At 35.2% G+C, this 18,114-nt stretch overlaps 1 protein-coding gene across 50 annotated transcripts in view; it reads right to left on the bottom strand.

Annotated features, from left to right (window-relative positions):
• DLG1 (discs large MAGUK scaffold protein 1) overlaps positions 1–18,114 on the bottom strand; it is a 306,584-nt gene that overhangs the window by 54,767 nt on the left and 233,703 nt on the right. For all 50 annotated transcript variants that reach the window (XM_078350557.1, XM_008981435.5, XM_078350559.1 and 47 more), the window contains one exon: positions 8,477–8,579. In XM_078350557.1, the coding sequence (XP_078206683.1) occupies positions 8,477–8,579 (103 nt within the window). The remainder of the gene's footprint in view (positions 1–8,476; positions 8,580–18,114) is intronic.

The raw sequence follows: 18,114 nt of genomic DNA, 5'->3' as shown, positions 1-18,114 counted from the left end.
CCAACATATTTTTTTCTTTCTTTCTTTTTTTTTTTTTGAGACAGAATCTTGCTCTGTCATCCAGGCTGGAGTTGCAGTATCATGATCATGGCTCATAGTAGCTTTGACCTCCTGGGCTCAAGCAATCTTCCTACCTTAGCCTCCCAAGTGGCTGAGCCTACAGGCACACACTACTATGAGGTCATTTTTAAAAATTATTTGTAGTGACAGGGTGTCCTATGTAACCCAGGGGGTCTTGAACTCTTAGGCTCAAGTGATCCTCCTGCCTTGGCCACCTAAAGTGTTGGGATTATAGGCTTTAACCACCACACTAATTTTCTTATATTTTTATTCCAATGGAAGAGTTTCATCCCTTTTTTCGGTTAAGTCATTGACATCCCTCTCCTAGAAATCATATCAAAACTCAGCAAAGCTATAATTTTACATAGTTTTCTCCATTCAACATCTCAAAAATTTCTGTATCAAACCATATTTCTTGTCATGAATCATTAGGGAATATCTGAACTGCTGCCTACAAATTAATTAATATATGTATGCCTATACAAGGAGAGAGATTTAAAAGCTGATTTTTTAATTTGATTTCCCCTTTCAAATTTTAACCTCTGTTTTCACCCCCACACTAGAGGAAACTGGACTTTCTCAATCTCTTCTTAACATGTAATCCCTACAAACAAAAACATTCATTTATAACTATAATAAAATATATTAATTAAATACAGATCTTAAACCCAAGAGAAACAACTCTCAGAGAATGGATACTATAATTACCCTAGAAAAGAAAAAGGGAAAATTTTTAAGATGGCAAGTTAGTTGTTTTAAGTACAGTAGCTCTCTAGTATATTCAGAGGATTAGTTCCAGAATCCCATGTATACCAAAATCCACGCATATTAAAGTCTAACAGTAGTCCTCGTGGAGTCTGACAATAAAAGTCAGCCCCCTTCATATAGGAAGGCATACGGCATTTTTGATCCCAGTTTGGTTGAAAAGCACATGCATGTAAGTGGATACTCACAGTTCAAACCTGTTGTTCAAGGGTCAACTGTAGCAAAGGAGTGTAGAAACAGATAGCAAGGAAAGTGGGAAAGTAGGAGACTGAAACACATTTTGATTACCTATCTAGTACTGAAAATGGTGATAAGAAATGACAAATGCCTGCAAATAAATGCCAGTAGTCCAATGTAATCTCCCCAGATTGTCTCCACCTCTTCTCTCTTGGTTGGTATAAGAATAATGGAAATAAAGTCTGGGTGTTAGAAATCTACCTCTGTAACTCAAGATTCAACTCAAAGCTTTGACGCTCAGAAAAGTTAAGTGACTATGGCCTAAACTTTCCAGACTTCAGTCACTTGCAAAATAGGGTTATAATACCAAACAGTTTTTTTCCTTGTGAAAATAAAATACCTCCAAATTTTAGACCTAACCAATGGGAAAGAGAAAATAAGTTTAACTTAAATATTGAATTTAATTCTTTCCACTTTATTTCTTTTATAGTATTATTACAATAGAATTAATGTTTTCTGAACAAAAGACTGAGATTTGAGGTCTGAAAGTTGGCCTAGTAGTCTTGAGGACCAGTAAGATTAAATATATGAGGTTAGAGATTCTCAGAGTTTAGTGTGTAGTTGAAAGAGTGAGAACAGGGTATGGAGACCCACCCAGAACCCCAGACTTGCCACAAAGATTATTTAAGCTGAAGATACGTGAGATTCAACAGATGCAGGAAAAAAAACAGCCTTCTTGGAGTTTCTCTAATCTGACTAAAAGGTGTAACTTCTGAGAAATGATGTTACCATAAATGCCCTCTCTGAGGAGCTGGACGGCCCTGAGGAACGGAAAGACCACTCATACCAGTTTAGACAAATGTTATCGCCAACCTTATCCCCCATTTCTTCTCCTAAAAACTTGTTTGTCTTTCCTAAAGAAATGTGTTTTTCCAATAAAAGCTGTTTCTCCCTCTCCCTTTTCCCTACTAAATTAGGTAAACAAGCCTTTAACCTTATCCCGCAAGTTAGCTACCATATTTCTTTTGTTGCCTCCTGCATCCATATAAAAGAAATCCTTTTTTTTTTATGTTAATCTGTGAGTTTCATTCACAGGCCCACTACTGAACACACAAGGATGGAGGAAAAGGTTTTCTTCCCTTAAAAGGGGCTAGAAGAAATCTTAACCATTTAACAGTTGTGTAACCAGCAAATTAGTCTCTTTATGGCAGAGCTTCTTCAACTATAATATAAAATGGGGATAACAGTGCTTATAGAATTATCTTGGGAATTAAAGGAGCTAATAAATGTAACATGGTTAGTACCATGCATGGCATACAGTTTTATCATTATATTCTATCATAAGAGATTCTTAAACTATAGACTAGGAAGCATCTGTTACAATTTTGTAATGTCTGGATATGGAGTCCAAAATGAGCACTGTATTACATTTCCAGTTCCCATGTTTAATTTCTTTCTTTTTAAAAAATTTTTATTTTGAGATGAGGTCTCACTCTGTTGCCAAGGCTGGAGTACAGTGGTGCGATCACAACAATTCTCTTGCCTCAACTAGGACTATGGGTGTGCACTACCACACCTGGCTAATTAAAAAACTTTTTAAAAAGTTATGGTAGAGATGAGATCTTGCTATGTTGCCCAGACTAGTTTCTAACTCCTTAGCTCAAGGAATCCTCCTACCTAGGCCTCCCAAAGCGCTGGGATTATAAGTGTGAGCCAGCACGTCCAGCTAATTTCTGATAACTATCCTTCAAAATGATTAACACAATAGAGACCCCCCCCCAAAATGAATTATTCCTTTCCTTTGGAATTAATAAAACTGACAGGAGTTGGAAGATAATGTTCCTTCAAATATCTTGTAGAGATTATTTTTCCTCATATTTAGAATCCAAGTCAAGAAAGTTCAAAGTATACAAGCTGAAAAACCCCTAACAGTACTTTTATGGAAGACTAATAAGCAAGCCATAGATCCTAAAAGATAAAAACTTAATTCTACCAAAAGCTTACCTTTGTCTCTTTGTCTGTATGTACGTAAGATTATCAATAAAGCAGAGAATCCCAAGCCTTTAGGAAAGACACTAAGTGCAAGATGATGATTATCAGAGTGTTAGGTGACTCCTTTTGTACTTCTTAAAATAACAGTCAGCTGAGAAAGAAAATTTGACTCTTCAACTTCTATCCTTGGCCCTCATAGTTCTTACACTTTGGTAATCTAAAATTTTTTTAAAATGTGCTGTACAACAAAAATACATGTTAAAATATATAACATTAAAACAAAATATGAAGCTGTAGTGTCACTGATTAATAAGCAGATATAAGCAACAACACAGCAAGGAGGACAGGCAAATTTTTAAAGTACCCAAAACATACTTTAAAATTTTAACTCTCCTATCTTTGGTCTCTGTTATTCTTCACCTATGATGTTATTTTTTTCTCTCTGCTCACCTAAATCCTATCCATTCTTAGGTTCCCAGTTAAACTTCAATCCCACTTTATGGTAACTTTTATCATGCCAAGCAATATAATCTCCCTCCTTTTAAATTTCTAAGGCAATGTCTGTCTTCTGTGCAATGCTGGTACTTACTTAGTCTTCATTAGGCAATAGTACCATAGCCATGGTAAAGGAATACAGCATACATCACTTCGCCAGACTAAGCACTCATCAAGATATTCCCAGTGAAAACTATCTAGACTTTGAAGGCAACAGACCTAGGTATGAATCTTAGCTATTACTAGCTTTGTTATCTGAGTCTACTTCATCATCTGTAAATAGGGATATTGCTATCTATTTTATGAGGATACAGAAAGCCTTACATAATAAATAGACATCTAAATAAACATATAACTATAAACTGTGTAACTGTTATAAAGTGAAAATATCAGTGCTATGAGAAGGAACTAGCTGATATGGTTTGGCTGTGTCCCCACCCAAATCTCATCTTGAATTGTAGTTCCCATAATCCCCACATATTGTGGGAGGGTCATAATGGGAGGTAATGAATCATGAGGGTGGATTCCCCCATGCTATTCTAGTGATAGTAAGTTCTCATGAGATCTGATGGCTTGACAAGGGCTTCCCCCTTCACTTGGTTCTTATTCTTCTCTCTCCCACTGCCTTGTGAAGGACACGTTTACTTTCCCTTCCGCCACGGTTATAAGTTTCCTGAGGCTTCCCTAGCACTGTGGAACTGTGAATCAATTAAACCTCTTTCCTTTATAAATTACCCAGTCTCAGGCACATCCTTATAGAAGCATGAGAACAGGACTAATAGACTAGCCATTGAAAGAACAGAGGAAAAGAATATTCTAAGAAAGAAGAGAATGAACAGAGAATTAGGAAATAATCTGGTATAGTCAAGGGTTTGAAAAAAGGCCTGTATGGTTAGAGCTTAAGGAGAAAAGGAAAGACTGGAGGGCATGATGTAAAATCATGTGTGCTGTGCTGTGATAATTACAAAGAACTTTGCAGGCCTATTAAAGGATTTGGATTTTATTAAGAGTATAATGGGTACTTTTTAAATGGGGAATGCTTCAACCCAAATCTTTGTATTTAAAAAGACCATTTTGGCTGAGGAATAGGGAATGGATTGGAGAAAATTAAGAAGTTAGGAGACCTGTTAGAGTATATTACAGTAATTCAGGTAAGGGATGATAGTGCCTTTGGCTAGACTAGTGGCTGTGACTGGGACGTTGTGAATGGGGAGGGAGTCAGGCATGATTCCTGAACTTCTGGCTTAAGCATGAATGGAGATGCCATTTAGTGAAATAGTAAAAAAAAAAAAAAAAAAAAAAAAATTAAGTGTCATAAACATTAAATTTGAAACATTATCATTGAGAAATACAGCTGAAGAAATCAAATAGGACACGTAAGTGTGGTGTTCAAGAGATGTCTGGAAGTAAGACACACATATGAGAGTAATCAACATAAGGGTTTAACCCTTGAAACAGACGATATTTACTAAACAGTAGCTATCTGAATAATCAAAGAATGCAAACTCACTTTGATACAAAAATGGGTTCATCTATACTAGAATAGGTGAAAGTACTGAATACAATTAAAGAAAAAGAGTATCATCTGGAAAGGGTCATACAAAAGAAAAGTACAGAAATCACAAAAACAAGCAAAAAACAAAGAATAAAGAAGGAACAAGCAAACAAACAATAGAAGCACATTGTTAAGACAATCTGGGAGAGAAATTCCTGGGCCCATTCAATTACTAACCTAGGATAAGAGTAGCCCATCCTTGTTAACTATCAGTGCAAAGTATATTTAGTGCATATGTGGATAAATTAACCTTATTTAAGGGTCACTAACTATTACAATAATAAAAATTAATATATATATTTTTTGAGACAGGGTCTCCCTGCTGCCCAGGCTGGAGTGCAGTGGCATGATCACGGCTTACTGCAGCCCTGATCTCCTGGTCTCAAGTGATCCTCCAGCCACAGCTTCCTGTGTAGCTGGGATCACAGGAATGTTCCACCATGCCTGGCTAATTTTTAATTTTTTTGTAGAGATGGGGTCTCACTTTGTTGTTCAGGCTGGTGCTGAAGTCCGGAGCTCAAGCAATCCTTCTGCCTCAGTCTCCCAAAGTGCTGGGATTACAAGTGAATTAACTTTTTGTTCTGTTCTGTGCTCACTAAGCATTAGAGTAGTCTTTTATTTACTATCAACCAATTTTCACTACTCTATCATGACTTGTTATTTTTGCCTGGGTCCCCCCAAATTCTTTCTTAACATTAACAAGAATATGTCTGAATTTTGGCCATTCTGAGTCAATTTTCCTTGTATTATGCTGTACCCTTTTAATATAAAAATTGATTTCTTTTTACTTCAGGAAAGTTTTCTTGAATTGACTGAATTATAAGTTAAGACATTCATTCTTTTCCTTAAAATCAGAAAGTCGAATTATATATACAGTATGGAAAGTTAGGAGACCTGTTAGAGGATATTACAGTAATATCCTCTATCTTCTATTGCTAACATTTTCCTTCTAGTCTTCTCAGACTCACTATTTCTGTTTCATTTTGTTTACTTTTTCTATTTTATCTTCTAATGTTTCCTGCTGAGTTTTCTGCAGTGACTCCGTGTTTGTGGTCTAATTTCACTAACTCGCGTTTGCTTTCTTCTCTCCTAGGTTCCGCCAGCTCAAAGTTAATTTCTTTTGGTTATTGACTCATCTTTTCCTATAGTTCTTATATTTCTACTTTGCGGTCTTCTTTCAAAGTGAATGCATAAACTGCAAAACATTAAGGTTAAATTTTCATCTGATTTGTGTTAAGGTTTTTGTGTTGTGTGTACACGTAGCTAATCTACAACGTGTGTTGTGTGTACGTGTAGCTAATCTACTAAGCTTTGATGCTTTTCCCCACCTCTTATCTTTGTATGAATGTAAGGCAACTTTTAAATTACTTATTACTGGGGTTGGGCGCAGTGGCTCATGCCTGTAATACCAGCATTTTTGGAGGCCAAAGCAGGCGGATCACCTGAGGTCAGGAGACTAGCCAACATGGTGAAACCCTGTCTCTATCCAAAATACAAAAATAAGCGGGGTGTGGTGGCAGGTGCCTGTAATCCCAGCTACTCGGGAGGCTGAGGCAGGAGAATTACTTGAACCTGGGAAGCGGAAGTTACAGCGAGCCGAGATCGTGCCACTGCACTCCAGCCTGGGTGAGAGTGAAACTCCATCTCAAAAAAAAAAAAGATAATTACTGATTACTTTGCTAGATTTTGTTAGACTAGCTATTTCCAGAAAGTCTAGGGGTGCAGGAAAGATGTATGCATAGTAAATTTTTACAGCTTTTAAAACCCAAATACTGTCACATTATCTGATCTAGAGAGACAGGATGCTTTATCCAAATATGAGTCCTCTGCTTTCCTAAACCAAACCACGAGTGGCTTCTGCTCCAGCCTGTTCACCCCACTTCACATGAGGCTTGCAATAAAAAACACAGGGTCACGTTTTTATACTTATGAAATGAGCCCCTCACCTTTAAGAGGTGCAATTTTATACCATATCCTAAAATTCTGCCACCAGAAAGCATTCTTAACATTCCATATTTTAACTCTTCCCCTCTTTCCATGTGGCTTCCGCAAGACCTCAGCTGCTGAAGGAGTCTTTACCTGTACTTGGTTGTCCAGGTATTATACCTATCTTCTTAGTTTTAGTTAATATGAAGTGAAGTTGTATGGGTAAGAACATGTGTGTATGTTTCATTTTTCTTACTGTTTTTGTGTGTTTTCTGGGGAGGTTAAGGAGCAGATATTAAGTTACACTTAATTACATCTAAAAAGTTTACATTCCTTATAAACATAAATGAGATGCTGTCTGTAATACTAAAGAACCAGTGACTGTAACTTGGCTTCCATATAGTGTACCCACTGGATGGGAGTGTGTTGGCCAGAAGATAAAAGTATGTGGGGTCCCACTGGCAGACTTGTTTCTCACAAAAATTAATGAGTTGGCATTCTGACTTCATATGTTAGTCCCTATTTGTTTGGTTGATGTGAATTAATATTTGAAATTTACTCCCAATTAAACAATTTTCCCTTGTTTAGTTACTGAGCCTAAAAGGCTAAGGTTTTACTAGATTGATAGAAACTCCTATACTTAAGAAATACCAAGCAATGCTCAACATGCTACTTTGATCAGCTAAAAGACATACTAGATTAAAAAAATAAATCCTGCCCCAAAAAAGAATAATAAATATAATTAATTGCTAAATTACAGAATTATTAATTTAGCTCCTTACGTCATTTTTCCTTCTTTATCATGTTGTTTATGAGCATCAACAAATAGGCTATAAATTCTTTTGGGTATTTAAGCTTTTTAAATTCCTCTGAGGTGTGATTGCAGACGCGGTTATGTTGATGTACACTGGAGTCTTACATATGTTTAATAGGGCATGATATCAAATTTTCCATTCCCGCCTTTTCCCCTAGGAACTTAATAAGGTCACATCAATGATATTTTACTACCTAGATACACATTATACCCCAAACTTGGCATTCTTCTCTTTTATTTTAAATAGTAGTAACAGCTATTAGAAACATGCCTTAAATCTTGATATTAATAATTATAACTTAATTCAAAAGCTAGAAAAAATCTGGGTGACCTAAAGTTTTTTGGGCATTATCTCTGCTTAATGGTTTTTATTATTTTTTTCAGATCAATAAAGTAGTAAAAGGGACATTAAAAGGTATGACGACTTCAGTTACAGAACAGATTAAAAACATAAACAAATTAACCCACATAATGATGCAATGCTCAAAAGAACTTGTGGATACCAGTTCCCACATCATTAAAAAATACTTTTCATCTGGAAAAGGAACTAGGTTCAGACTAAACAAATGCTAGATTAACAAATTGGAAAAAAGCACAAAAAAGGAAGTTAAGCTTGGAAGTTAAACAATATTTAAGAGGAAGAATTTTAAAAACTAAAATAAGAGTAACTATAGACAACAGAATTTTATTACCTTCAGGTCGATATTGTGCAACAATTGTGACAGCCTGGCCAGCATTTTTCAATGCAGCTGCTGCCTGCTCATGACTGGCAGCTCTGAGGTCAACACTATTTACCTGTAAATGGAACCAAATCTTAATTTGGGAGAAAATAATCACTTTGATTAGAAATCACAATAGCCTATTCTTGAGTAGGCATATATTAAAATTAGTTGCAATAACTTTACCACTAAAATGTTTCTTTTTTATTCTGATTTATTAAAAATATACTGTATAGTAAAACAAAATATTATCATTCAAAGCAATTTTATTTACTAAAACCACTTTGCTTAGTCAAGTGAGCAAAGTCAAAACACTTCCCTTCAGAAGGCTGGGTATCAATCCATCAAAAAACTACCTTAATTTGAGAACCTGAAAAATCAAGTGGCACCATTTTGCACACTTTGTTTTACTAGAGACTCAAGCAATGAGAGGGAAATTCATTTTGCTTGTAGCATCCACTCACCTCCTGCCACATTCTCACGGCTATTGCTCAACACAGTTCCAATTATTTTTCTTCCTGTATAAACTAAAGCTTCCATTCTTTCAGTATAATAGAAAAGCTATTATTTAGAAATATTAAAATAGCTCAGACTGCAAGGACTGATTTGATTAGAATGCTAATTAAATGAACCAGGAATTATTTTTTGAATAAAGAGTGCTTCCTTGGGTGAAGTAATTATCCAATTCTACCAGCAGGTGACCAATCCTATTCCAGAAGAAGGGGCAACTTAATTCTTGTTTCTGCAAGGTTGCTAATACTTTGTGTATGCACACACAAACACACACACACACACACACATTGTGTGTGTGTGTGTGTGTACAGTACATTATCTTAAGAGATTGTTCCGTTTTCACAAGACAAACTTAAGACAACATTAATGGAAGCATTACACTTGAATGTAATAAACTTGATATACTGAATTTAAAAAAAGTTGAGAACCACCAATGAATAGAATACAGCCATGTTCAGGACCTTCACTGAAATTTTCTGGAAAGGAACGATCATCATGCAATTTTTATATAAAAACTTGTTTTGTTGAGATCTAATCTAAAATCTGTTAAAGATCACATATCACTTTTAAAAAATTTGACTATGAGCCCAGAAATTCCTGGGATCATAAATATACATAAAGAACATTTTAACCACATAAAGATCTGGTGTTTTATATTATCTAAAAAGAAACCATTATGCAACTAAACTAAAATATGTGCCCCTTGAGGCTGAGCATGATGGCTTACACCTGTTATCCCAGCACTTTGGGAAGCTCAGATGGGTGGGTCTCTTGATGCCAGGAGTTCGAGACCAACATGGTGAACACCTGCTCTCCTAAAAATACAGAAATTAGCCAGGTATGCTGGTAGTCCCAGCTACTCAGGAGGCTGAGCCAGAAGAATCACTTGAACCCAGGAGGCGGAGGTTACAGTGGGCCGAGATCTCACCATTGCAAGCTTCTCTGGGTGACAGAGAGAGACTGTCTCAAACCAGCACAACCACCAACACCACCCCCCCGCCACCCCCCCACCATCCCAAACCCTTGAATGAAAACCAAGACCTAAAAACCCTAATCTAAACTAATGTAACAATGTGGTAATTACATAATATCTCTTGCTGATGATGGCTATGCAGAACTCACTACAATGTATAAATAGTTCTACTTAGTGCATAAAGAAAACCCTCCTAGTTCCTGGGATAACAAACCAGGCAAGAAATACACGGAAAAATAAATTTTCACAGATTATTGTAGAAAAGATGAAAAATGTTAATGAATTATTTTTGTGCACCAAACCCGCTTAAGAGTGTAATCTGTTGAACAAAACTACATATTAAAGACTTTCCACACTATCATTGAACATTTCAATTAAAGATACATTATTAAGGATATTTTAGAAGAATTCCAGTACTGAGAGACCTATTTGTATAAATAGCCTTATAGTCTTTTTATTTGCACCAACATTTTTGAAAATTGAGAAATAATTCACATACCATAGAATTCACATTTTTAAAGCGTATAGTTTAGTGGTTTTTAGTACATTCATAAGTTTGTGCAACCATCATTACCACCTAATTGCAAAATATTTTCATCACCCCAGAAAGAAACTCTATCCACTGACAGTCACTCCTATGTCTCCTCTTCATCCTTGGGAACTACGAATCTACTTTCTGACTGTACAAATTTACCTATTTCATGTATTTCAAATAAATGGGATATATAATATGCGCCATCTGTGCTTCTTTCACGTAACGTATTTTCAAGGTTCATCCTTGGAGCATATATCAGTACTGCATTCCTTACTATGGCTAAATAATGCTCCACTACAATCCATTAAAAACGGATATATCACTTTTGTTTATCCACTTCCTTAAATTTATACTTAAGTATTTTATTCTTTTTGATACTATTATAAATGTTTTCTTTCTCTATCCTGCAACTTTACTGAACTCGTTTATTACCTTGACAGTCTTTCTTAAGATTTTCTCTAAACAAGATTATGTCATCTACAAATAGTTTTCTTGCTTTTTATTCTGGTAGTCTTTTTTTCTTTTAAATCTTGCCTGATTCCTAGAACCTCCAGGACAATGTTGAATAGAAGTAGGAAGAGCAAAAACCCTTGTCTTGTTCCTGATTTTAAAGGGAAAGCTTTCAGTTTCTCACCATTTAGTATGATGTCAGCTATCAGGTGTCTGGAGATACCCTTTTTCATGAAGTTTGCTTTTATTTCTAGTTTATTCGGTGTTTTTATCATGAAAACCTACTGGTTTATGACAATTGCTTTTTCTGTGTCTACTGAGATATCATGTGCTTTATGTCCGTTAAGACGGTGTCTTACTTTGATTGGTAAGTATGTTTCTATGTTGAATTAACCAAGCATTCCTTAAATAAATTCCATTTGGTTATGGAATCTCATCCCTTTTCATGCTGCTAGATCCAGGTTGTTATTTTGTTGCTTTTTATATCTATATTCATATGGGATATTGATTTGTAATTTTTTCTTCTTGTGATATCTTTGGTTCAGTATAAGGATAATATTGGCCATATAGAATGAGCTGGAAAGCATTCCTCATGCTTATTCCTTTTTGGGGAAGAGTTTGTGAATGACTGGTGCTAATTCTTTAAGTGTCTGGCAGAATGTACTAGTGCAGCTATCTGGTCTGGGATTTTTGTGTTTTGGAAGTTTTTGATTACTAATTCAATATCCTTAACTTGTTATAAATTTTTAAAAATTTTCTATTCTTGAGTTAGTTTCAACAGCTTATGTCTTTCTAGAGATGTACTGGTAATTATAGAGTATATAACTATAAAATATATATATATGACTATGTAATGACATATATATATTATAGATGTCTCTTGCCTTTAGTAATAATTTTTTCTTAAAGTATACTTGATATTAGTATAGCTACACTAGGTATCTTTTGGCTACTTTTGTGTAATGTATCTTTTCCACCCTTTTACTTTCAACCTTTTTATGTCTTTGAGTCTAAAGCGTCTCTCTTGTAGACCCAGTATAGTTGGATTGTTTTTTAATCTACTCTATCAATGTTTTTACCTTTTAACTGGAGTGCTTAATCCATTTATATTTAACATAATTACTGATAATGCAGAATTTACTTCAATTAGCTGTGTTCTATGTCTTGTGTTTTCTTTTTCTATTCCTAAATGACTACATTCTTTTTGTATTACATAGATATTTCCTAGTGTATCATTTTAATTCCCATGTCATTTCTTTTACTACAGATACTTTTCAGTAATTTTCTTAGTGGTTATCTTGGATTACAAGTAAAAATTTAAAGCCAGATGGGTGGTGGCTCTAGACTCTAATCCCAGTGACTCAAGTGGCTCAGGCAAGAGGACTGAAGCAGGAGCATCACTTGAGTACAACAGTTTGAAGCCTGGTTGGGCAACATAGTGAGACCCTCATCTCTAAAAAAATACAGAAAAAAATTTAGCTGGGTGTGGTGGTGCATACCTGCAGTCCCAGCTACTCAGGAGGCTGATGCAGCAGGATTGCCTGAGTGAGTAAGTTTGAGGCTGCAGAGAGCTATGACTGTGCCACTGCACTCCAGCGTGGGTAATAGTGACATGCTACCTCTAAAAACAAACAAACAAACAAACATTTTATACGAACCTAGCTTCTTTACCCCCTTTGTGGTGGTGGTGTCATGTTAATTATATCTTTATAAAATGTGTGCACATCTAATTTGTAATTATTGCTTTATTCAGTTGTTTTTAAAATCAGATTGGAGAAAAAAAGTGACATATAAAATAATACCTTATGTTGTTTTATATTTACCTATGTAGTTGCCTTCACTTATGCTCTTTATTTCTTCACATAGATTTGAGTTACTCTCTAGTTTTCTTTCATTTTAGTCTGCAGGATTCTCTTTAGTATTTCCTATAGGGCAGGTTTTGAGAGATGAACTCTTTCAGCTTTCGTTTATCTGGAAATATCCTGAGTTCTCCTTTATTTTCAAAGACAGTTTTGCTGCATATAGAGTTACAGTCAACAGAGTTTTTTTCTTTTCAGAATTTTGAATATGTTATTTCACTTCTGACCTCCATGGTTTCTGATGAGAAATCAGTCATTAATCTTATTGAGGATGATGAGTCACTTCTTGCTACTTTCAAGATTCTGCCTTTGGCTTTAGACAGTTTGATTGTAATGTGTTTACCTTGTAGATCTCTTTAATTCAACTTGGAATTCATTGAGCTTCTTGGATTAATGGTTTTCATCAAATTTTAGAAGTTTTGGGCCAGTACTTATTGAAATATTCTTTCTTCCATTCTCTCTCTTTCCCATCTTTCATGTATTCCCATTATGTTGGTACACTTGATCATATCCCATAGGTCTCTGAAGCTGTTATTTGTTTTTTCATTCGTTTTTGTTACTGTTCAGTTCTTCAGCATCAAAATCTCAATTCACCCATCTTTGAGTTTGCTGATTCTTTCTTCTGCCAGCTCAAATCTGCTGGTGACTTGTCTAGAGAATTTTTAATTTATTGTATTTTTCAACTCCAGAATTTCTATTTGGTTCTTACTGATAATTTTAACTCTTTATTGATTTTTTTTTACCTGGTGAGATACTATTCCTTTACTCTCAGTCTATAGAATGGTTTTCTTTTATTCTTTGAACATATTTAAAAAAGCTGGTTTAATGTCTTTATCTAGTATGTCCATGTCTGAGCTTCCCTAGGGACAATTTTCATTGATTACATTTTTCTCCTGTATATGGGTCATACTTTTCCTTCTGCTTGCCTCAAAATTTTATATTGAAAAGTTAAAAGAAATCTAATATGGCAACTCTGGATATCAGACCTGTTCTCCTATTGGGAGACAGGTCTCCCAACATTGTTGTCTTAGTGACTTTTCTTAATGTTGTAAAGTCTGTATTCTTTGCTGTGTCTGAACACTGAAGTCTCTGTCTAGTTAGCTTAATGACTGAACAGATTATTTCCTTAAATAGCTGAAACTTCTAAGTCTTCCACTCTTTTCCAAGGGCTATGTGTGCATGTTGGGGGCCTAACTTTAACATTCAGATAAGCAGTTAACAACTGCCTTAAATCGTCACTTCCTGCTTGCACAGAAGTTCATGATCAGCTAGAGGTGAGAGTTTTAAGGCCCTTTCTGAGCATGTGCACAGCCCTGAACATGTGTGTGGCCTTCTGGTTCCAAGGAATACACTGGAGGTTTTCAAAGACCTTATTAAGAATCCATTCCTCCAATTTTCCTTTTTTGATCAGTCCCTAGTACTTTCAGGGCATTTCCCTAGAGAAGCTCAGTAAGCATTAAAATTTTAAGGTTACTGAGCATACTGCTAAACATAATGCTGTATTTAACTGCACTCACATTGGAGTGAGCTACTGCCCTGAGACTTCCAGTTTTAAAATCAAGGGTTTAAAACCAAAGGGTTTCCAAGACCTGGGGCATTCAGTTCTCAGACCATGAATGTTCTGGGTGAACTAGGTTGAGTTGGTTGGTTCCCATACTTAAGCAGTGTGTCAATGACCTATATAAAGTGGTTCCAAATGGACAATTTAAAAATGTCTATTCCTGAACTCTAGGCTAAATGGAAATTTATTTTGACATAAAGTATGAAGTGAGGCTCTAAGCTAATTTTATTTCCCTAAATAACTAGGTAATTTGTTCAACAGTATTTATCTTTTAAGTCTATTCCTTGCCACTAACCTTTCCTCATCATACTATAATTTACTTTAAGAAATTACAGTGTGTTTTACAAACAATAAAATGTGGAAATTTGAACAGCTCAGCTGAAAGGATTTTGCTAATAGTATAAGTCATGAAACCATTACCTCAAAGAAGACATGTATATTTTCCATTGATGTTCAACTGTACAACTTTATAGTCAGTCCCAATCACTGGCAACTACTTTCTGACTTATAGCCCCACAAATTAGTGTTACCTGCTCATGATTATCATGTAGCTGGAATTAAACAGTATGTATTTTTGTTTATCTGTTTTGCTCAACATACTTGTTTTGTGTCTTAGTAGTTGTTCACTTTTATTGCTGAGTAGTAGTATATTGTGTAAACATGCCACAATTTATTTAGCAATTTTCCTGTTGATGGAAACTTGGGTTATTTCAAGATCTAGATTATTATGAATAAGGCTGTTAAGAATCTTTCTCTCAAAGTGTTTTTGTCGATGTATGCTTTCATTTGTCCTGGGTAAAACCTGGCTGATAAGTTTAGTTTTATGTCTAACTTCTTAAAAACCTTCCTAAAAGGTCTTGTAGTGACACACCATTTTACATGTCCACAAGCAGTGAATGAGGGCTGCAGTTGCTCCACATCCTCATCAATGAATGTTGTTATTTTTTCTTTTGTCGTTCAACTAAGTGGGATATAGTATTTCATTATGACTTTAAGAATACCTATTTTTACCTAGGCATAATTAATCCTTTTTCATGTATAGTTGAGTTTTGGTAAATGTGAATTTCATGCAGCCACCCACAATCAAGGTATTACATCACTCTTATCCAAATCCCTACACATTTCTTTATTCACTGTGGTTTTTACACTTCTCTGATGCCTAACTTAAGTACCTTTTCACATGGTTATTGGCCATTCACATACCTTTTTTGATGTGTCTGCTCAGGTCTTTTGTGCATTTTTAATTGGGTCACTCATTTTTTTTTATCATTGATTTACAGGAGATACTTATATATTCTAGATACAAGTAGCATGGAATATATGTGCTGAGAATATTTTTTAACCACTGTGTGGCCTACCTATTTGGTTTTTTTCCCCTTTCTTCTTTTTTTTTTTTTAGACACAGTCTTGCTCTGTTGCTGAGGCTGGAGTGCAGTGGTGGGATCAAAGCTCACTGTAGCGTCAAACACTTAAGCTGAAGTGATCCTCCTGCCTTAGCCTCCCAAGTAGCTGGGACTACAAGTACCCACCACTATGCCTGGCTAATTTAAAAAAAAAAATTTTTTTTTTTTAAAGATGATGTCTTGCTATGTTGATCAGGCTGGTTTCAAACACCTGGCCTCAAGCAATCCTCCTGTAGCAGCCTCCTAAGTCACTAGGATTATAAGCAAGAGTCACCTCAACCAAAGTATCTGGTTTCTTAATGGCATCTTTTTTATGGTTAGTGGTTTATGCATTTTGTCCAAGGAACTGCTGGCTAGTCTAGGTGTGCAAACATAGTGTCTGACATTTTCTTCTAGGAAGATTATGGTTCTGAATTTTACATTTAGATCTATAATCCATCTAGAATTAAATTTTATGTCTGGAGCAAGACTGGTTCAGGTTTATAATTTTATATACAGATATCTAGTTATTAAGGCACCAAATGTTAAAAAGACTTTCCCTTCTCTCTATTGAACTGACTTGGTGGTCCTCTGATACTATTTAAGAAATGTGTCTAATCCACGTTCACTAAGCTTTCCTTGTATGTTTTCTTTTAGAAGTTTAGTTCTATGGTCCATTTCAAGTAAATTTTTCTATATGACATGAAATAAGAAATGAGATTCTTCTTCCTCTTTTCCTTATGTCTACTGGTTCTATCAATGAAAGAAGAGGGCATTTAAATCTCCAAATGTGACTGCAGATTTGTCCATTTCCTTCCTTGTTCTGACAGTTTACACTTCATGTATTTTGAAAGTATTATAGGTATGTCTTCTTGATTAAATAATACTTTCATCATTCTCGCTGCTTTTATAATTATGAAATTCATGTGCAATAACATATGTCTTAAATTTTATTTTGTCTCATATTAAGACAGCAGCTTTAGTATGCTATTTGCATTACGTACCTTCTTTCACTCTTTTCCTTACAATACATGGGCCTTTATATTTAAAGTACATTTCTGACAAACAGTATATAGTTTGGTCTTGCTTTTTTGAACCAAACTGACAATTTCTGCATCTTAAAATTGTAGCTTTGACTTAAAAGCAGAATAGATATAGATAAGAAAATTTAAGCTGCTACAGTTTCAGTTTCTTGGGAAGCTCAGGCAGGAGTACGGTATGAGCCCAGAAGTTTGAGGCCATAACAGTACTCTGTGATTGTGCCTGTGAATAGCCAACATACTCCAGGCTAGGTAATGCATAGAAGCCCTGCCTCTTAAAAAATAAAAGAAAGAAAAAAGAAAATAAAATATACAAACTAGAAAACAGACCTGAAGAAATAAGTGAAATGAATTCCAAATACGAAACTGGGGTTAGAAGACATGAAAACCAGATTAACATCTACTCATAGGAGTTTAGGGACAGAGTACATACAACACGGGAGGGCAAAATTTGAAAAGAAAATGGCTAAGTTTCCAGAACTGCTTAAAGACACGACTCCTCAGAGTCACTAAGCATAATGAATCCCAAACAGGATAAATAATATGCTAGACACAGAGTTTCACATTTTGTGAAACTGCAGTACACCAACGACAAAGCATCTTAAAAGCATCCAGCAAAAAACCCCACAAATCACCTACAAACAAGACAGAGTAGACCTTTTTTGTTAAATAGAAACAAAACATACCAGACAATATAAAACAGTATCTTCAAAATGCTGAGTGATAATAGCTATCAACCTGTAATTCTAGACTGAACTAAATTTTAAAGTGAAATAAAATAAAAATATTTTCAGACAAAGTCTAGAGTATTTACAATTAAGGAACCACTGCTGAAAGGACAAACCAAGGGCTCGTACTATGGTGCATTTGGATATTTCAGGGGCATTTTTGCTTTTTACAATGACTAGGGAGTTTTACTAGCATGTATCATGCACATCTGCTAGCATGTACATGAAAGCTTTTAGAAAAGGTTAATTTTCTATAATGAGTAAGACGGCCCTATACAACGAAAAACAGTCCAATCCAAATGCTGTTAGCAGTCTACTGAGAAACACAGAAGAAGGAAGACACAAGACGGGATAGTAAAGAAAAATTTTATGCCCTGTGGGTTAACTTTTAATAAATGACAAAAAATAAAAACGACAATTTATGGGTATAAACATAAAACAGAAGTAAAACACAATAAATGGCATGATTAGAATTAAAGCTTCCCAAAGTCTGTCACAGTAGAACTATAAGTAAGTTTTAGTTAAAAATTGTATAGGTAACAACATAAGCACACAGACAAATTGAAAGTA

This window comes from Callithrix jacchus, chromosome 15 (genome assembly GCF_049354715.1).
Source record: "Callithrix jacchus isolate 240 chromosome 15, calJac240_pri, whole genome shotgun sequence".
Taxonomy (NCBI): domain Eukaryota; kingdom Metazoa; phylum Chordata; class Mammalia; order Primates; family Cebidae; genus Callithrix; species Callithrix jacchus.
Note: the sequence above shows the minus strand (reverse complement) of the source record. Positions and strands in the feature narration are given on the sequence as shown.